Raw genomic sequence first — 22,079 nt, 5'->3', positions numbered from 1 at the left:
ACACTTAACCGATGGAGCCATCCAAGCTCCCCTTTAAGTGCTTCTCTTTAGACTGTTAAGTAAATATGGATATAGGAAGAAACTTAATATATGCCTGCCTTCAGAGAGAACCCTTTTGAAAGAAATAAACAAAATACTGTGCTTATACCTTTCCTGTGTGCATGAAAGAGACTTGTCAACTGGTGGAGTTCTTTGGAGAATGATCAGGCAAGAACAAGGCTCTTCTGTTGGAGCATCACACAATGTTAGCCTCTGATTATCTTTTCTGTGAGCTTGTTCAATCCCCCAGAGAGGATCCCCATGGACTCTGGCCTGGAAAGTGATGGAAGGAGTAGAAAGCAGGCTGCCTGGCCACCAGGACAAAGTATCCCAATCCCCAATCGTGTGTGTGTGTGTGTGTGTGTGTGTGTGTGTGTGTGTGTGTGTGTAGGGGCGGGAGTGTTTGCAACTTCTAGAATAAAGTACTCTCCCTTGACCTCTAGTGTGCCTGTGGTCATGCTACCCAGAGACTCTGGTTTAACTAGTGAAAAGTAAGCCTGTCTGATGGGGTGAGAGAAACAGTATTCACGGACTGCTCAGGGTTTAGATGAGGATTTAGGTGAGGTTTAGATGAGGATTGAATGTCAGCACGTCACCTCCAACCCTGCATTTGAAGCTAGCCTGATGCCTTTAGCGCTGCACCTGGCTGGCACATTGCAGTGCAGCTTAGCTTGGTGAGAAAGAGAAAATAAATTCATGTCAAAAGTCTCTACCTCCTTCCTAACGCTTACTTTCAAAAATACACTGAGCCCATTGTTTTCCCCTTGACCAGGATAAAGAGAAGGAAGGAGGATGTATTGTCACTGCAAACAGACTAGTTTTATGGCACGGGAGGGACATTTTCCCCTCTGAGAAAGATTTTCCTTCCTGGGGAATATTTTCTACAGAGACAAATGACTTTTTTGGAGGTCACTGTAACAAGTTAGTTGCGGGGGATACAATTAGCAAGGTGATGCCTTTGCCTTCAAAAATCTTATTCTAAGCAGTTAGAGAAAGACACGCAAAAAAAATCACCCCATCATTTGGCATCGTGCCTGGAACAGAGCAAGCATGCAAACAATGTTTATCCAGTGGATAACTGCTATTTTGGTCTGTAAATATAGTATGGGGGGTCATGGTAAAGGAAGTAATTAATTTTGTCTTGGGGGTGGTCTGGGAAAGTTCAGTTTTTATACTTAATCACATTTGGGTTCACATATACTTAATTCATATTGTCCTTAATTTCCTTTTTAATAGTTATTTTCATTTCTGACTTGAAACATTGCCTTGCTGAGGCTGCCCTGTTTCTGCTTCCACAGCATGCAGCACAGTGCAGAGCGCAGCAGATTGCTGATCATCGGTAAAGGCTTGCTAACGCTGCTGTTCCCTGACATTGCTGCTGCTTTGGTGCAGCTGTCTCCTCTCCTACCAGATTCACCTGATGTTCCTTTGCAGAAGTGCATGGCTCAGGAACAAATAAGTCACATACAGGAGTGAGGTTGAAGTTCACCGGAGAAGGCCAACTGGGATGTCCCCCATATGTCCATGCAGTCCATTTCCCTGTGCGTAGCAGGCACATGTGGATAATGAGACAGGCCGTGTGGAGTTCAGGTTAAGGTCATGGGTGGTCAAGGTGGAAAACCCTCAAATCAACTGCTGGGTCTTATACACTGCTTGTGTGATCTTAGGAAGTGACTTAACCTCTCTGATTTATTCATTTGTATGAGGATAGCAGTACTTGCCTTGGAGAGTTATTTGAGAATTAAAGAAGGTGCATCTAAAATACACAGCACAGTTCTAGATTCATAGTAAAAAAAAAAGTCAGCCAAAAGTAAAATTATACAGTTATATCTAGCAGACTTTTTATTACTCCCTGTAATGCACATACTCTAAAAACTCATATTCTATTCTATGGTGCTTCCCAAGATGGCATGTGCAGTATTTGTTCCTGAATTTAAGTGTCTTTCCCGTTCTGTAACTGTTTTTGTTGGCCTCAGAAGGACTGAGAATGAACTACTTTGTTAAAATATCCATAAAAATTTTTGAATATTAAGTCCTTAAACCATCGCTTCCTGAACTTTGCTACACATTGGAATCAACAATGTTTTAAAAACTCCATGCATCTGACTGCCACCTTTAGACATTCGACTAAATTCCTGGGTATGGAGATTTTTTAAAAGCTCCCCAAGTGATGCTAATGGGCAGTAAAGTTAGGGACCGCTTTTTTAATTACATAAAAGTTGAGAAAGAGATACATGAAAAGACCTAGTGGTCATGGGTTCTATAAGAATAAAAATAGGCTAACAATAATTCAGTTGATTCCAGTTCTTTTCTTTTTTCAGTGGAAACTGTTAAGTATAAAATTTGTTTCAAGATTATGCAAATATTTCTTCCTGTCTGTGCTCTTATCTTCCAAAATGTATGAAAACTCACCACTGGCAGCACACAGAAGTTATTTTGAGATGAACAAAATTTTTCATCAAGACTCATGACCTCAAGAGTGATTTATTTTATTTTATTTTATATTTTATTTTATAGAGCACATGCATGCGGTAGGGGGCTAGCAGGGGAGGGAAGAGAGGAAATCCCAAGCAGGCTCCACATTCAGCAAAGAGCCCGATGTGTGGCTTGATCTCACGACCCTGAGATCATAACCTGAGCCGAAATCAAGAATCGGACCCTTAACCTACTAAGCCACCCAGATGCCCCTCAAGAGTGATTTTTAAAACAATCTCAAGAAGTGGTAAAGTGAGTTTTTCTCTACAACTTTAAATAGAGCTTAAAGACATATCATCTTGTTAGCTTGCTTATCCATTAAGACATCAAGAAAAACATTACCTATCATTCCTTTAGTTGTAAATTTTTTCATTTTTCTTTTTTTTAAAAATAAAAGCAGTCTTCCATATACAATATGAGTTCTTGTTCATTAGGCAATTATTGTATACCAGGGTATCTAAAAGTATTATGTCCAAATGGCCACAGTCCTATCGGGTAGAAATTGTGATTTCCATTTATAAATCAGGAACATTTTAGTAGGTTACCTAAGGACTACACAACTAGGAAGTGGCTTAGCCAAAACACTGGATGCAGGGCTTTGTGTTTACAGAGCCTTTGCTTTTTCTGCAAAAGCAACACATGAACAATAGAACACAGAAGCAGAGTCCTTTCTCTATTTCTGCAATTGAATAGGTTCAATCTATTTAAGGTAACAGCATCATTCTGTGGGAAGCAAGCATGGGAAAGTTCAGGAGAATTTCCTTGAAGACTCTCAGATTAGAGATGAAGCTGCATTGGACATCCTGGATTCTGCCAAATCTGAACCCAATTCTGGTCTCATGAATAATTCACAGTAAATAAGTTTATGAAATTTCTTTTGTTCTTGTAGTTGTTTCAGTGAGAGAAGTGTTGAAGATGTTCAGTTTCATCCTTGTCACCACCATTCTGGTAATGGGCAGGGAAAGCTGGGTAAGATCATTTATTTATATATTTATAATACCTGCTTTGACCTGAGTTTTCTTTTATTTTGCAGAAAACCTTTAGTAATTTGGTGCTGAAAAAATTAACTAAGGGAAAAAAAATGAAAAAGGTTTCTGGAAGCACCTGGCACGTGATGGGCACTTAAAAAGTGACATAAATTTTTTTTCTGAAAGTAAAAACCAGTATTCACAATAAACGAGTAAAGGCTTTTTTAATTTACTGAAGCTATTTGGATAGTTAAATAATCTTAGAAATTTAAAACTATCCGTAGTGATTAAAATTGACCCGGGGCTTTCCCAATATTGAGCTTTCCAATATTAAACCCTATTAGTGTAAATTAAACAAATTATTTGAAAGTAATTACAATGAACCCATGTCTTCCTCCATAAATAAAAGGGAGAAAATACTCATTTACTCAAAGTTCTAGGAGAGAGAAAACTTCTAAATTTTAAATAAGCTCACTAAAACCATACATGCAGTCTCATAAAGATTGAAGACGCTTGCCCTGTACTTTTCAGTAATTTTTAAATTACACAGTGCAATTTATATTTAACTATATTTAACAATATCACAACCAATGTCCATTTGTTGGAAAGCAGCACAGGATTCCAGACACCATGAAATGTCCTTGCTATTCATTTTTGAGACTAGTAGGAATCAGGGAGCTAAGCAAATAATTCAGAATGGATAAATCAAGGAGTATTGAGGAGAGAGCACCAAGTGCAAATAAGAAATGGTCCTTGAGCAATAGCCAGGGGAGATTCAGCAACGTGGACTTAGAAATGGGAGAAGACCCGTACCACCATTTCCCTATTCTCTTGCTATGTGACTTCCAGTTTTGAGGCTGAATTTCTGTGTTTACAGTACAGGCCTTCATAAGAAGGGAGTGTACCTCTTTGATCCAAATAGGGTGTCTAGCTGTGCTGTTCCGGGCCACCTAGCAGCGGGCTTGGAGTATAGTAGCTCCTCCTATTTATGGAATGAATATAAGGCAGTACACAAAGATATGTACCAAAAGGCAATTGTAAATGGTGAAATCTATCTGGTGGCTGTTTTAGGAAAGAATGTGTATAAAGGTAGTAGTGTAAAGCAATCACACATGAAAACACAGAATTTCTCAGAAGTGAACATTGACACTTATCACAGGAGATCATGACGTAAGTTGAAAATAGAGATGTCAAGGTAAAAGAGGCAAAAATTGGTCTTTTGTCCTTTTTTCCCCCACCCTACCTCCAGGAACTCTTCCAGCACCAAGTACTCAAGAGCCTTTTTTGAAGCTTCTAGTCCTAGTACCTCCACCAGTTTACCTCTCCTGCGGCTCACCTTCCCAGTGAACCCCGCCCCCCTATGTTTGCTTTCTCTTTGGAAAATTCTCAGCCAGAGTCTGAGAAAACTCTTAGAAAGGAGCTGATAAACTCTTTCACATTCAAAATTCTTGGGATGTTTGCCCTTTTAGAGAAGATAAACGACTTCATTGGAAAACTCAGGCTCCTCCCATCCCTTTCTGAAGTAATTGAAGGGAAAAAAAATACACAAAAAGTTAAAGTGACTTCATAGAATTTCCACAGGTAAGCGGGTGAGATACTCAAGGATATGAGGGTCTAAACTAGCATCCCTTATAAAGGCAACCACATGTCATCAGATTATAAGTACTTAATCAAAATTTTAAAACAGTAATGCCAAAAGGTCATTCAAAAGCTTGTGTATTTTAGGGATGGATACACCAACAATGTACAATGGTGCCATAAAAACTTTACTGTCAGGAAAGCATTTAGGTGGCATCATGTAGTAACAGAGTAGGGATTTTGAACTGGATTTGAATCCTGACTCTTTCTACCGGCTAGGAATTCCTGAGCAAGTTTCATCACCAGGGTTGAGCCAATTCCTTCCTCCTGGAATCATTATGAGGATGGAATGAGATGAGTCTAAAGCTGCTAGCATAGTCATTCAGATTACTTTATATTCGTATATAATTTTTTAGTAAGCACTTTGCCATAGTTATAACTACTTATTCTTCAAACAACAAATGGCATCAGAACTTTCAAACTGCATTCTGGTTAGAATAATATCCTGAAATTGGAGTTGGGGACAAAATTGAATCATGAATTTGTCCAACTGGTTAGGAGCATTTATTTCCCAATGAGAATGAGATGCACATCACTTTGCAGGCTCTTGAGAACTGTCTCCAGGAGCAGGCGCGGCTCAGAGCCCAAGTGCACCTGCTCGAGACCCGGGTCAAACAGCAACAGGTCAAGATCACGCGGCTTTTGCATGAGAAGGAAATCCAATTCCTCGATAAAGGAGAGGAGAATAATGTCATTGACCTTGGAGGCAAGAGGCAGTATGCAGGTCAGAACCTATTTTTCCTAATTGCTTCAGGAACTTAAAATATACACCCATGTGCAAAGGTGATGCTCATTGTTTGGTACTTCAGGTTTTGCTAAAGAGCTTTTCCTATTCCAGTAACAAGCAACATGAAGCATTATACCAAATTTAAATACCTTCTACCACATTTAATCCTTTTCTCTTTATAACCTCTGCAGGCGATATATAATACCAAAGCTAAATATCTCAGAATTTATATATTTTAATGAGAGATTAAAGACAATAGATTATTTACATACCGGTGGGCAAATAGTCAATTTTATTTGTGAAGTTCTACAATAGAGTTTTGTTTTTAATCGTGCATGATTTCTTGTTACGTTTATACAGTTTTCCCTTCTGAAACTGTTACGTGCTTTAGGGTAGTAAGTAAGGTAATAGAATAAAAAGGCAGGGAAAGAAAAAGGGTCACGATTATTTAGGGAAATACAAGGACTGTTTTTCCCTGTATATTTTATGGTTTGGTAATTTCCTTGTTGATTGGGTCAGTGTTTCCACCCGGAAACTTAATGACCTTAGATTGTCAACACATTGCACATATCATTGTTCCAATAGAAAATTACTCACATGCCTTCCTCCAGGCATCTCTTAAAGTAACCAAACCATAATTGTCAGAAACAAGAATGTCATCTAGAGCACTTTGTTTCTATGTTCGCTCTAGCTACTGCAATGATATGTTATCATTTCTTTGTCTATGTGTCTGTCCTGATCAATCAACCAGGCACTTTGTAAGGTCTAGGATGATGTTTCATCATTCTTTCTTCCCTCTTGCCTATTAGAGTACCTGGAATATAATAGAGCCTCGCACTTATGAATGAAAGTAAGGTAGTACATAGAGATAGGAAGAGCTAGAGAAGCAAATATAAGTTGGAAAATAGATCTGACTATAAATGGAAAACTGTAGAGGCTAAAGAGATTCCAGGCTGATAGAATAAAGACATCTTTATTTTGTGTTTCTAAATATACTCATCAGTGTAGGATATAAGAATTGGGAGGATTTTAGAAACTATGCTTCAACAAAGTGCCCCCTTTTTCTTTCTTTACCAAGAACCCAATCTCTTTCTGGTCAGACTTGCATCTAGAGGCTCCTGACACTCTATTGTCCAGCCCCTTGATCTCTTACCTTTGATTCTTGGGAGTCCAACTGCCCTTCCTTCACGTAGGGATCAGAAGAAGGCCTGTGGTGAAGGGATTGAAGGTAGTGTGAGGATGGCCGGTGGCTCTGCGGCATGCAACAAAGAGGAAGCAGGACAGCTTGGGTAAAAATAGGCTTGGGAAATAAAGGCACTGTCTGAAGCAATCTTGGGGGCAGAGAGCCAGGAACTAGAATCTAAGAAGAGAACCATGGTGATGATTAGGCAATACAATGAAAGAAATCTCAGGAAAGCCATCAAACAAAAACAGAATCAGTAGAAATTCCTTGAAGACCATGATTCTCAGCCAGTGCTACCCATCAGAATCACCTGGTGACCTTGTAAAATGCTGATGCCAATAAAAGAACTGTGAAAGGTCTGAGGTTTTACTCTATTGGCAGCTTGACAAATTAAACTGCCGCTGTTTTATGGATGCCAGGAGAAGATAAGAGACTGGGTCAGGAGTCTTCATGTTTGTACCAATATCCCTTGCTTGCAAATACTACGGGAGCAGAGCAGAGTAATCCAGGTGGAGAATGTGGAGGCACTGGGCTGTGTCCCTGCTGAGGAACCTGAGTTTAAGAAATCAATAAAAATCAATCTTTTATTATGGGTTACAACCAAATTGGCCCATTCTTCTCTCCTTTGCAAGAGACGTTATTGTTACGAAAGTGGACAGAAACGAACCTGTCATCTGCTTTAGAGGGAGACGCTGTATCTTCTAAGGCTATTTACTCTATGAAGATCCTTGAAAAAATAGTCCAGAACATAAACTCTGCTTGCAAAATGTGTAGAAAGGCAATGACCCACGGGAAACTATACATAGAGTGCCCAGGTTCTATTCCAATTAAATGAGAATTTAGGTCGCATTTAATGAGAACCCCTACAGCACTGAAAATGAATGTGCTTTTGCTGATGGATGTGGATGAGATTGTTCAAGACCAGAATCAGGTCAGGCTTCTCCCCAAATTTCTTTTCATAGGCTGAGTAGGACCATGATTTCCTGGGGTCACCTGGTAGAAGGCTTTGCTTCTTTTCAGGTAGGAGGTAGGTTATTGGGGCAATTCAGTGCCTTTTTCAGTTGATGATGCTTGGAGCCTCATGGTAATGTGGTCAGTTATCCACTTAGCAGGTTTTAGCTACCTATCCTGAGACTGTAGAAAGTGTAAGATACAGATGTTGGGGTAGGATCTCATTGGATTAATTAGGCCAATCATTGTTGATAACAGGGTTGACTCAAAGAAGGGAGTAACCAGAATGGCCAAATGGCCATTTGATTGATGACTTTGTCTTATGGGCTGAGTTGTGCCCTACTCCCTATTCATATGTTGAAGTTCTAACCACTAATGCCTAAGAATATGACTGCATCTGGAGACAGAGCCTTAAAAGAAGAGACTAAGTTAAAATAAGCCATTAGGATGGGTCCCACCAATCTGACTAGTATCCATGTAAGAGGAGACACCAGGGACACTGGTGCATAGAGGAAAGACTGTATGAGGATGCAGCAAGAGGCAGCCACCTGCAAGCCAAGGACAGAGGGTTCAGAAGAACCCAACCCAAAGCTACTGGAGCCTTATATGATTCCAAAAGTGGTACACAGCTAATCTCAAGGGCAAAGAACTGACGGGTGGAAGGGAAGTTCCCATTATTCCAAATTCCAAACTAAGCTCAAAACCCAGGGTATCTACTTAAATATAATCTGAGCAGGTTGTGAACACAGATTCAAGTGTTCAAGTGTCCCATCATGCCAGGAGGCAGGTGATTGGATGATTGTTACTAGTACTGTGCAACCAGTCATGGGAAGAATGAGGTTTAGGAGTTAAAACTCCAATCCTTGTGTCAGGAGCGCTGCATGGAGACCTTGGGAAACAAGAAGTCACCAAGGAATAAGGCACAAATTAGTTACTAGGAAATGGAAATGCCACGGTCAGTGGAAGACTGTTTGTATAAGCAGGAGTTGGATGGAAGAGTCACATGGACAGGGTCCAGACAAACCATTATAGTGTGTGTATGTCTTATAATGTTACAATGCATGTAATTAGATAGACATTTTCTGGTTTTGGATATAACATTTTTTTAAAGGTTTTATTTATTTATTCATGAGAGACACAGAGAGAGAGCCAGAGACATAGGCAGAGGGAGAAGCAGGCTCCCCGCAGGAAGCCTGATGCGGGACTTGATCCCAAGACCCTGGGATCATGACCTGAGCCAAAGTCAGATGCTCAACTGCTGAGCCACCCAGGCGTCCAGAATATAACATTTTTTTAAGAACCCAGAAGTTAGTAGATCTGTGTAATATTCTTCATATACAGTAGAATCATGAGGGAAAAGGAGGAATAAATTATAGTTTGGCTTTATCTTTTAGCATATAGGCAAATAGTACTGGAGAGCCTGCCAAGGGCAAACCCTGGATAAATAAAATATATAACAACCATAAATCCTAAAAATATATTTAACATAATATATGTAATATTGTATAAGATATATAAGAACTTGCTATCAAAGTTTGTTTTTGGCTCCCTTAAATTAAAAAATTAAATTTTCATGTATACCGTCTGTCGAAATATGAGTTTCTTTGTTTTTATTTACAAGTTGCCATATTAGTACTAATTTGTTTTCTGAATTCTAATTCATCTCATGGTAGAAAACACCTGATTGCATACAACTTAGCAATTTGTGCAAATAATGCACAAATCATGTGATTTTTATACAACATATAATTAAGTGCATCTTTTGTTGAAGCTTTTGGCTGCTATTGAATTATGTATATAAATTAAAAGATAACAGTGGTACAGTCACATTAATTGGTGACCATCACAACAGCCTGTGGCATCATATCTATTCAACCAACAAGATCACTGGTTTAACCAGATCCCCTTGTGCAGGGCCCTCAGTCTTTATGAGATCAATCTCTTGAGGCAGTATGTGTAATGGTTAAGGTCAGAGGAGGCACTGACTATATAAGCAGGAGTAGGATCGAAGAATCACAAGAATAGGGTCTAGACAAACCATTATAGTGTGTGTATGTGTGTTTGTCTTATAAAATCATAACACATATAATAAGATAGATGATAGTCATTTTCTGGCTTTGGATATCACAATTAAAAAAAGAAAACCCAGAAGTCACTAGGTCTGTGTAATATTCTTCATCTATGGTAGAATCATTGAAGTCTGGTTTCAAATTGCAGCTGCCCATCTTGCTAGCTGTAGCCTTTGAGCAAGTTACTTAACCTTTATGGCCCTCATATTCCCCATCTGTAAAGTGGAATTTTAAGAATGCTTCTTTATTGTAAAGATTAAGAGTTACCACATGTAACATGATTACAATAGCAGTTAGTACAAAAGAACCGCCCCATGAAAGTCAGCCATCTATCTGCATTGTGTACTCTCTCCCTTGTTTTCACAGGAGAGAGCCCACATTCCCTATCCCTTAAGAATCATGCCCTCTCCAAAGAAGCAAGATCCTTTCTTCCTTTAAGTTTCCTTCTTAATGTCACCTGGGGGTGAGAATGACTATAGCAGGGCTAGTTCTAGCATTTCCCAGCATGCCCCTGAGTGGCTGCTGGGCTCACGTTGGCCTTTCTTTGAGTTTAGAATGTGGGGTACACTGTGTCTTTTGTTCTCAGCTTTGAGCTCAGCCACCATCCCGGGACAAGAGGGAAGTCCATTTGGCAGGCTGTCATGTCACTTTGTGAAGCTTAAACATTTAGCCTTCCAGCATGTCTTGCTTTCTGCATGATCAGAGAAAGTATTCACCTCGTCCAGTTTAGTGCAGTGTTTGTCAGAGGGCAGGAAATCTTGGCCTCAGTCTAGTATTATGTAAGTGCCCAAAATCCCTTTTTGTTTTTTTGAACTCCTATGAACACAGAGCTTTGTAACCCTGCCTTTGCCTGCCTATTATTCTTCAGAGAGTTGAGTGGGTCAAAAGATTTTGAAAATCATAGTTTTAAATACCTAGTTAATGTTTCACAGCCTATGTTGCTTGACCTTCCTGCTATCACAGTGCAAGTCACATTTCCCCAAGGGCAGGTTCCCTGTTTCTAACTTATTTCTTATGAACAATTTTAATACTGGTGGGTTTTTTTTTTATGTTTTTTCACTTGATGGGTATTTTTTGTTTTTGTTCCCCCCCCTTTTTTTTAAGTTGAAAGCTTTCCTCTGGATTTAAGTTGTGTTTGGTTTTTTCCTCTGGGAAGAAGGAAAAAAATTTTTTTAAACACAAACAAACTTGCAGTTGGCATAAAATAGAAACAAATAGAAAATATTGGCTGCAAATGCTATTTTCACAAAGTTTTCCAGAGGAAAAAGTTATAGCTAATCATTTCCATATTTGCCTGGAAAATAGTTTGAATCTTTGGAGTCTTTACTATTCAGCTCTTTGGTAGGAGATTGTATGTAAGCAAAGAGCTCCTTTCTTAACAAGGTTAAAATCTGCTTATTTTAATGAAAAGTGTTGTACAATTTACTTGACCACAAAATGTAAGCTTTTGAACAACACTGAACCAATTTTAGGTAATGCTTTTCTTCTTGTTTAATTGCCAAAAAAGGATTTTTTTTTTTTTTTTAAGAATCTAGCACACATAAAGAATGGGCTTCTGAAACTCAGAAATAAATATACAAATAAAGCCTAAATCATTACAAAGATGAACATCTCACCAAAGCAGTAGTATATGATTGGTCTAAAGCTGGTGAGGGCTTTTTTTTTTTTTTAAGATTTTATTTATTCATTCATGAGAGACACAGAGGGAGCAGCAGAGACATAGGTAGAGGGAGAAGCAGGCTCCCTGGGGGGTGGGGTGGGGGGCAGCCAGAGTGGAACTTGATCCCAGGACCCCAGGATCAGGCCCTGAGCTGAAGGCAGACCCTCAACAACTGAGCCACACAGGTGTCCCTTTTGAGGGCTTTTGGAAGTGACTAAGTTTATTTTCTTTTCTCTTTTAATTCATATTGCCTATTCACCAATTTAATGTGCAGTATATTTTATTTGTAACAAAATAGAGTTGTAGACAGTTTGGCATCAAAACAGTGAAAATGAAGAAAGAGCTTTAAAATATGCTAACAGAATAGAATTATCCAATCAGGAACAGAAAATTTTTTTAAAAAAAAGAAGGAAATTAACAAAATGATAAGGGTAAAGAGTGAAAGTTAGCTATAGTGTTAAGCTATAGTATTTTTACTCAAAAGTCTGTAACCATCTGAGACCATCTCTTTATGTGGCCACAACTTCAACCAACCTGTAAACATAGCTTCCTAGGCATCGAAACAATGGTGAAGTCCATTCTCTCGCCATATTCTCTAAATGTGTATGTATCTGTCTAGATGAGACCCAGGGACAATTAATTTATCCTACCCTCAAGCAATTTAAGAAATTCATATTACTTTTTGATAACAAATTGGTACCTAATGCTTGCTTTAATAAAAGTCAAAGAACTATCATGGCAAAGAAGAATACAGGGATAAAAGGAAGAGTGGAAACTTGCAGTTTTTAGCAAAAACATCTAAGAATGCATGGACTGTTAGAAATTTCAGTGGGTTAGCCTGGGAGGTTGAGCCTGGGAGGTTATAAGACTCTAACAAGAAGATTACTATTTTGAATTCATCTCCAGATGTTCAGAATGATTTATAATGCTTGAAGTCAAGATAACCCATATTAAATTGTTTGAGGTTTTATTTCTGCTTCCATTTCAGCGTCATAGGAATGATAAGTTCTGTTATCCTGTCAGATAAAGCTATAAGCTCCACTTAAATATACTGTAATTAACTGAATATATATAATTATTTCATTATTTTCCACAAAAATCAGAAATAAGAAATCAAATCCCTATTTTATTTTTGTGATCATGTCAAGGAGTCAGATGATCATTAAATACTAGGAAAGGAAATGAGACTTGCCTAATACCTACTGGAAGACATCCAAGATGCAATTTTAAAAAGCTGATTATCTATACCATGTGTTTATCTGTCTCCATTAGTATTGAGGTAATCTTATCCAGAGGCTCCCATGGGGGTGAAAAAAGACACATAACAAATGTTACATTACTTTGTTTTGCAAACAGACTGTTCAGAGATTTTTAATGATGGGTATAAGCGCAGTGGATTTTACAAAATCAAACCTCTCCAGAGCCCAGCAATATTCTCCGTTTACTGTGACATGTCTGATGGAGGAGGATGGACTGTAATTCAGAGACGATCTGATGGCAGTGAGAATTTTAACAGGTGTGCTAATTATGACGTAAGGATTTATTTGGAGTAGCATGTGTGAGATTAGAAACTAAGCCTTTTTATTATATCCTGAGGTCTATAATTAGAATTTCACTCTCTAAGTAAGAGTACTGAAAGTTCATTTAGTAATCAAGAAAATGTTGGGGGTTGTGAGCAGTAGTTGGGAGGGGTGGATACCTGGGTTACTCCAAAGGTCCTTTCGGGTTTTGCAAAAATCAGCTTTCACTTTAAATTTTTTTAGGGGCTGGGATGACTATGAAAATGGCTTTGGAAATTTTGTTCAGGAAAATGGTGAATATTGGCTGGGTAATAAAAATCTTCACTTACTGACCACACAAGGTAAGGTTTGCCTGTTACCAAATTCACTTGAAGTACGATTAAGAAACAACACTAAAATGTTTTTCACTAAACCATAGGCAACGGAACCAATTCAGTAACTGCTGTGTTTTGCAGATGGCCACGATCCCTTCTGGGCAATAATTCCCCTTATAAACTGTGGTCATTTAAAACTAGGACCAGAAGCAAAGAAAACTAGATTTGGACTGGAAATGGGAGATTTCTCATATATTTATTTTCTATTTCCAGAAAGGAAATATAATGTCATCATCCTTTTTTTTTTTTTTTAATGCTTCAAGTTCCTCAAATTATACTTGGGTCAGCTATCTACTGTCACAATAATAGTATGTAACAAACCACTTCAAGATTTATTGGCTTAAAGTCACAAACATTTATTATTGCTCACAAATGCACAAGTTGGCTGGGCGGTGTTGCTCATCAGGGCTGCGTGCTGCTGATCTTGGCTGGGCTTGCTCATGGGTCTGTGACTGATGTCCTGGCCTGCTGGAGGCTGGCTGTTGTAGTGGGTCTCAGATGGAACCACTGGGCTCTGCTCTTTACCGTCTCTTACCTTCCAGGTAGCTTGCCTGGACCTGTTCTTGTATTGCAGGCAGTGTTCCAAAAAAGAGAGAGTTCAAGTACCGAAGTTTCTTGAGACCTAGCCTTAGAACCGGCACATGATCATTTTTACTGCCTTCTTCTGGTAAAAGCAAGTCACAGGACCAGCGCAATTTAATGGGAAACAAAACAAAACAAAAAAGGGAAACAGACTTGATGGAAGGAGTTACAAAGTGGCATTGCAAAGGTTGAGGCCAACACTTGGGTCATTGAGGCTGTTTTTGCAAAAAATACCATAAGAAATCTTCTTGTCTCTATCCCCTTCAGCTTTTATTTTGAAAAATTTCGAAGATACAGCAAAATTGACAAAAGATTCAACCTACCACCTAGATTCTACACTAACATTTTAGTGTTTTTATTATTTTAATCACATATCTAGCCATCCATCAAGCCGTTTTGTTTTATTGACACATTTCAAATTGAAGACATCTGTACGATTCCCCCTGTCTTATGTACTGCATGGGTATCTTCTGTTAGGGTTCAGTATTTGCCTAAAATATCATTAGTTTGATGAATTTTCTAAGCTTCTCTTTCCCATGATCATTTACTCCAGCTCATTGCCTTCCTTGTCTTAAGTGTAAAGCCAAGATTATAGGCAGCCCCACTGAGGTCTGATGCAGAATGTTTTATAAAAGGCAATTGTATTGCTCAAGAAAGTATGCTATATCATACTGGCAATGCATTAAACATAAAAGCAAGAGTTTGCTTGTTTCATCCAAGTTAAGGAAAGTTATTGGTATTTCTATATTCATAATTCATATGTAGGTTTATAATTGAGACACCAGAATAATAGCTAGAGAGAATAGATAATTTTAGAAGCCTGATAACTTTCTTTGCTTGTCCTTCTTGTGATCACTGCTCTCTAAATTTATATAAGATATCCCTTCCTTCAATGTATTTATTTTCCTAGTTCAAAATTATTTGTTAAATTATTGTTTTTTTTTCAAATTATTGTTAAATGCTTATTCACCCAGATGTACTTTGCGAACACATCTGCTTCCCCTTTATGTTTTAATTGGTGTTCAGTCTCCTACTCTCATGACAGCAAAAATGTATTTATCAGTTCCAGGCTTCACAACCACATATCACATCATCCCAAGGAAAACCCATGCTTTGTCCCTGCATTCTTTAATTGTGAGAGCACTTAAGGCTAGTGAATTTCCTCTGAAAATAGCCTTATCCCCATTACATAAGTTTTGGCTGGAAGTGTTTGCAATAAAATGAATTTAGGAATGGTCTGTAATTGCATTTTGATTTAGTTATTGACCATAAAGATATTTAGATGGTTACCTGAAACATTGAGACTGAGACGTCGTATCTCTCCTACAATGTAAAGTATATTTTAGGAGAGTTAACTTAGCCTGCCTTACTGTTCTCATCCACTTCACAGTCTTGGTTCAGGTAAGCTCTCCTGCCTTTCGATAAGATTAGAGTGGTCTCTTCCAGAATTCCACATTAGAGAGCTCCAGGGGAGGAAGAGTCTGGGGGCTAGAGTGCCACCGCCAACAGAAGCCCACACTCCTCCCATACTCAGTAACAGCCAATCCAGCATTCCCTGCCCTAACAGCCCTGAGCTTGTTTCCAGGACCTGTTCATGCCTCTTTTCATCTATCCCCCTTGAGAAGATTGTGTTGCTGATGGGCACATCCCTAAGCCTGAGGGGAGGTAAAGCAATAGCTTTTCATGTGGGTGTAAAGAGAGCTTGGATGTGCGGGCTGGAATGTCCACAAATGTGGACAAGGCCCTTTTTTGTGCATGATGGAGATAGAGATAAGGAAAGGAAGAGAGGAAGCAGACCGTACACGAGACCCGTGCGATGAAGTCCAGAGGGCCTCTCCCTCTGGGCTTGCAGGTTCTGACTTGGAATCCCAAGGAGACGAAGACACTAAATTCAAACCCGGCCTCATAGGTCATTGTGAAATATTATCTATTGAAGTAGGAGGATAGAACATTTATTATCTAAGTTAGTTTGATTTATAACTCTCTGGCTTTTGACAATAGTTCTGTTTTCCAAAAAAAGAATAATCTTTGTGATTCACAAATGATGGACAATGGAGAAAAGATCACTTGATGATACCAACTAGTTCAATTATTATTTACTTTTAAGATCAATGTTCTTAAAGAAAAAGCAGACAAATCTTTAAACTTCTTAAAACTTCTATTGTTTCATTTTTAGATTTTTTTTTTTTTTTGAGAGAGAGAGAGATTGAGAGAGCATGTGTGTGTGAGCAGGGGGAGGGGCCGAGGGAGAGGAGAGAGAGAATTCTAAGCTCCATACCCAGTGTGGAGACCGATGTGGGACTTGATCTCATGATCCTAAGATCATGACCTGAGCTGAAATCAAGAGTCCAATGCTTAACCCCCTAAGCCACCGAGGCACCTCTCATTGTCAGATTTCTTAATCTGGTAACTAAATAATGACTTATTTTCTATTGTTCTTTGTCAAATGAATTGCACTAGCTTTTACCAGTAATAGATTTATAAAAAATTTCCATCTTTAATATTTTGTCCCTAGCTATATTCAAGTAAAATACACAATAAAATGTTCATGCTGTAAATACAAGGGAGTCACTGTTTAGTCTTTGAAAACTGACTCATGGCAGAAGGAAATGGTTCAAGTAAAATAGAGCCATGAATTGTTTTTAACCTCAATTAATCAATGTCATCTCACACATCAGAAATACTCAATAACTTCTTGCTTTTTTTTTTAGGAGACTACACTTTAAAAATTGACCTTGCAGATTTTGAAAAAAACAGCCGCTATGCACAATATAAACTTTTCAAAGTTGGAGATGAAAAGGTACTCAAATTTTCAAATAAGTAGCATCAGGAATTAATTGTGTAAAATATAAACCCTGAAGTCAGAGGAAACAAAGATATACAGTAAAACCTGTTCTTTTGTTTATTAAATAAGCAATTATTAACATTAACTTAATTATTAACAGTAAATAAAACATTATAGTGACAACTAATAGTGGAAGTTGCCTCTTTTCCTTTAGAATTCCTATGAGTTGAACATTGGGGAATATTCTGGAACAGCTGGAGACTCTCTTGCTGGGAATCTTCATCCTGAGGTGCAATGGTGGGGTAGTCACCAGAGAATGAAATTCAGCACATGGGACAGAGATCATGACAACTATGAAGGGAACTGTGCAGAAGAAGATCAGTCTGGCTGGTGGTTTAACAGGTTTGCATTTTATAAACATAGTTGCGATGGCATCGATGATATCTTACTGGTCGGCATTAATTATAATATGTGAGGTAATGCTGTCTTCTTTGTAGTACTGGTATTATTAAGTAATCATCCTTATTAGAATTCTTCAGTGATGACGTATTTTTGAGGATTTGCTCATTGTGTGCATTAATAAAGCTTGAAAGGTATTATAGAAATAAATCAAATTACTGCTTATACAAAGATTGCTTGTAAACTGAATTATGGGCAAGTTATCATAAACAGTTGACCACATGGACATGAAGATATAGAGAGCATTTATATATGAGAAATATTTTCAGCGCTCTAAAAACCAGTTTGGTCTTTTGCCTTCTATCACATGAAATGGCTATATTATTTTTGCAATTTTTTCTATGTGAAACTATTTTTCAATCACTGTGACTTCCATTAAATCATTGAATCCGGGACACCTGAGTGGTTCAGTGGTTGAGGATCTGCCTTTGGCTCAGGTAGGATTCTGGGGTCTGGGGATTGAGTCCCACATCAGGCTCCCTACAGGGAGCCTGATTCTCCCTTTGCCTATGTCTCTGTCTCTGCCTCTCTGTCTCTCATGAATAAACAAAATCTTAAATTTTTTTTTTAATCATTGAATCCAAGGTCCTCCCAATACAGAAATTTCCTCTAAAATGTTCTTGACACCTAATTCCACCCTCTGGCTGAATACTTCAAAGTTACTTTATCAACTAGCTCATTCCGTTTCTTAATTGTACTCAGTTTTTCCTTTTATTAGCTTGAAATCTGCCTTCTTATATCCTGCCAGATTTTTTTTTTCTCAGTAGTTATAGAGAGTTGTAATTCCCTTTCAACATAACCCTGCAGGCAATGGATGAGAAGATATTTACTGTATTCCTCAATATTTTCTCTTCTCTTGGCCAGATATCCTTGACTCATTTCACTGTTCTCCACCCAAGATGGTTTCCAGATAGCTCCCTTTGTTGTAATTACAAAGTTTAGGCGAGAATGGAAACTTCATACGGTCTTCCTTAAAAATAACCTGAGGGGTCTGCTCTGTCTGCAAAGCAGATGTGCTCCATTAGGCAGTGCATGAGTTTTGAATGTCTTTTCTCTTTAGAAAACAAGGACCACCTCAAAATGTCTGAACATTTAGATTTTCCATTATAGAATCTTTATGAGTGAGTGTTTCTGGAGTGTCAGGTTTTCCTATTTTTGAAGACTATCCATTAAGTTCCACAATCCAAATTTTAACCTTATTTTTGTGATGTAAGTCTTTTAAGAGCATTCTGCAGTCCTCTATCTTATTAAGTGGAGGTATATCAGGCATATGTCAATTTTCCCTAAAATCATGAGAGTCCTTCCTAGGAACATCAGTTATTGTGATGTAGATTTTAGAGTCGTAGATTCTACGGAGAGACAGCTAACTGTAGGTAGTGTGCTGTATGTGTCATGTTGAAACTAAGTGGTTGTAAAAACAGTATTTCTCTGGATTTTGCTTTTTTAAAAGTTTGAGTGCATTTAGTTTTTGGTCACTTGTAAAGGAACTGAAAGAAATACAGCAGTGAGAGAGAACAGAGAAATAAAGGGATCTTTCCTTCTTACCAAACCAAAGGTGATGATAGTCTTTTCCTTGGTGGTTTTCTTGTGCTTTTAAAATGCCATCTTTGTTATCATCTCTTCCTCCTCCTATTCCTCCCCTGTCCTTTTAAGTTAGCATTGTGTAAAAATTATCAGCATTATGTAAAACTTACCTATAACTCACTAAGTTGTGAGATCCCTTAATGTTTGATTTTGAATGGAAGACCACATACAGAAACAACAATTATATCTGTTAACAGTACCATGAACCGACCTCGTTGACTGGCTGCTATTGTGTCTAGAGGACAATTGGCACACATATCAACATGGGCAAATAAATGATTTACTTGACTTTAGATATAGGAGTTCAGACATGATAAAGAAAGGCAATTCAGTAGCTGAGGCTGCTGAACTTTTCATTATCCCTGAAGTCAAAGAAGATAAGTCTGTACAGATGGAAAACCAGTAAAGCTGGAGAAAAAGTCAGTTGTTCCAGAAACTTGGTGCTACTTCTTCCGTGCATTCTATTCCTCTTACTTAATCTTATAATTTTCTTCCCTCTTACCCTCTTAAAAAAATTTTTTTTTAAAAGCTTTTTTTTTTTTTATAGTTCTTCTTTGTTTTTAAATTTTATTTATTTATTTATTCATGAGACACAGAGAGAGAGAGGCAGAGACACAGGCAAGGGAGAAGTAGGCTCCCTGTGGTAAACCTGATGTGGGACTCATCCCAGGACCCTGAGATCATGGCCTGAGCCAAAGGCAGATGCTCGACCACTGAGCCACCCAGGTGTCCCAATCTTATAGTTCTTCTGAGTTACATGAAATGTTGGCACTTCATAATTATCACTCACCTGCAAGATGTTCTTTCTCCACATAGTAAACCACTCACAGAGTATTTATTAATGACTTCTCTGCTTTGCTCACACAGAGCTCATGCTTTGCTTTTCACCAGTGTAGCCCCAGCCATCTCCCCATCTAGTTGCAAGTTCAGGCTTTTTCAGAAACTGAAAGGTGCTATAAAATTGGTCTCAGAATAGCTAAAAATTTTTTATGTTGACCATGCTGTCAGTTTTCCTAATGGGATTCAAATCACAGACCAAATAAAAATTGTTTATGTCTCTAGGAATACAGAGATAGGCCAAAATATATATTCTGGAGGCTTAGAGTATTTTTTTCTCTAACATTACTTTCCATGTAGTTTTAAAAACACAGTAGGCTTTTGAGTCTTGCAGATTTAGCATACGTGGTTTCTGTTACATCCAGTTAAATTAGGAGACTGTCCAGATGGTCAGCAGGAGCAAATCACTAATCTGGTTAAGTGATCCAAGCCAAAAACTCAGCATCTATGGATAAATTATATGCTCTTTTGATTCAATAATTTGGGTACTTTCCATAGATTTTTCAAGACTATCCCTTGTGAATGTTCTCCTTATATCCTATTGTCCTCCATTCTTTTTGTTGGTTAACCAATAAAGAAATATGTCATAACTCATTCCCAACAGTACACAGAAAATTATCACATACTCTTAGTTATCCCTATCAGGGACAAAATTTATAGATTTTAAAGGAGGAAGTGGGACATTTTGAAATTTGTGATAAGCTAACTAACTTATCTAGATTGGAACAATATATGTTAAAAAATTAGCTCTGCAACTTGGACAAATGATTATTGGTTGATTGCTGGGAAAACTTTAAATGGTAGTTTAGGCTTTGTTTTCCTACCCTTGAGGTTAAAATAATGGAGATGTTGGCGATTTTTAAAAGGGGAGGAAGGGAGTTTGCGGCGTGAAAGCTAAGTCTTGGCAGCAGATGGATGAACACGTAAGAGCTAATTATCCAGGGAAGCTGGCAACAGAGTACCATGCCACACCTTGTTTTGTTAACCCATACCACTCTTGCAAAGGCCAAAGGTTACAAGGTCATGTTTTTGTTTTCTCGTTTTTGTTTTGTTTAAAAGCTATTAAGAACAGAAATGCTTCTTTTATAGTACCTACAGGTGACCTGGGTTGTATCCTAGGATTGGTTATGGCACTAAAATCCATCACTTAAAAAACCCATATGCTGATGAAATATCCTGGCTTTGAAAATTAATAAATATTACATTTTCTAAAAAATACATAATTCATAGTTTTATTTTATTTTATTTTATTTTTATTTTATCATTTGCTAGCAAATAAAAGGGCTTGGGAAGTTTATTTTTTCTAGTCCGACTGTTCTGTGTTTCTTTTTCTTCCCACTAGGTGTCACTCTGCAAACCTGAATGGCTTCTACTACCCTGGCCCCTACACAGCTAAAACAGACAATGGGGTTGTCTGGCATACCTGGCATGGATGGTGGTATTCTTTGAAATCTGTGGTTATGAAAATTAGGCCAAATGATTTTATTCCAAATATTGTTTAATTTTCCCTGCTGGGCTTTCTTTCTGTAATTCATCTAGGTTTAAAGGGATTTGAAAAACAGCAGTCCTAAACACACACATGCATATATGATGATGGCAATTGTTATGTGTACTACTTTTCATTCCTACTTACCTTTATTAACTAATGCACTTTCAGTACAGCAAATATGTGTACTCTTCAAATAAATATAGATTAATGAATTCCTATGTGCAGAAGGTTACGATAAGCACTTATGTTGAACAAAAAATAAAAAGCACAGAATATATAACATATCTTGGGTAAATATATAATAAATTAAGTATGAATGCAGTTGAAAAAAACATATGAAAAAAATCCAGTAAATAACGAATTGCCAAATCCACTGCATGGACTGTAAATATGAGTTCGGATTTGAACTCAGGTCTCTGACTACAGAACTGGAACTCATAAACACGATATAGGGTCTTAATCACTACAAAACATATTTTGGGGATGTTTGTGTAGGTTAGACACTTCTTTCAGAAGCTTCATTTTCATTCTTACACTAATACTGTGGGACATTGTTATCCTCCTGTAACAGAGCTAAACATTTGACGATCTGAGATTTTGTGACTGCTCTCAGGTACAAAGCTAATGATTCAAGGAACAAGGACTCAAATCCCAATTCATTCAAGTTCCGATCCAAAATTCAGTGTTTAGCCATCATGCTACAGCTTCTTGTGGATAGAACTTGGATGAGGTGTAGTAA

At 37.9% G+C, this 22,079-nt stretch overlaps 1 protein-coding gene across 1 annotated transcript in view; it reads left to right on the top strand.

Annotated features, from left to right (window-relative positions):
• The window catches only part of FGL1 (fibrinogen like 1), a 29,476-nt gene extending 7,854 nt beyond the window's left edge, over nucleotides 1-21,622 (top strand). The window contains exons 2-8 of the mRNA XM_025984571.2: nucleotides 3,404-3,483; nucleotides 5,664-5,844; nucleotides 13,067-13,226; nucleotides 13,474-13,571; nucleotides 16,898-16,986; nucleotides 17,186-17,373; nucleotides 21,194-21,622. Coding sequence (XP_025840356.2) covers nucleotides 3,430-3,483; nucleotides 5,664-5,844; nucleotides 13,067-13,226; nucleotides 13,474-13,571; nucleotides 16,898-16,986; nucleotides 17,186-17,373; nucleotides 21,194-21,353 — 930 coding nt within the window. The 5' untranslated portion in view covers nucleotides 3,404-3,429 and the 3' untranslated portion in view covers nucleotides 21,354-21,622. The remainder of the gene's footprint in view (nucleotides 1-3,403; nucleotides 3,484-5,663; nucleotides 5,845-13,066; nucleotides 13,227-13,473; nucleotides 13,572-16,897; nucleotides 16,987-17,185; nucleotides 17,374-21,193) is intronic.
• Nucleotides 21,623-22,079: the final 457 nt, after the last annotated feature.

This window comes from Vulpes vulpes, chromosome 7, assembly GCF_048418805.1.
Source record: "Vulpes vulpes isolate BD-2025 chromosome 7, VulVul3, whole genome shotgun sequence".
Lineage (NCBI taxonomy): Eukaryota > Metazoa > Chordata > Mammalia > Carnivora > Canidae > Vulpes > Vulpes vulpes.
The sequence above is the reverse complement of the archived record's forward strand: the minus strand, read 5'-3'. Positions and strand labels throughout refer to the sequence as shown.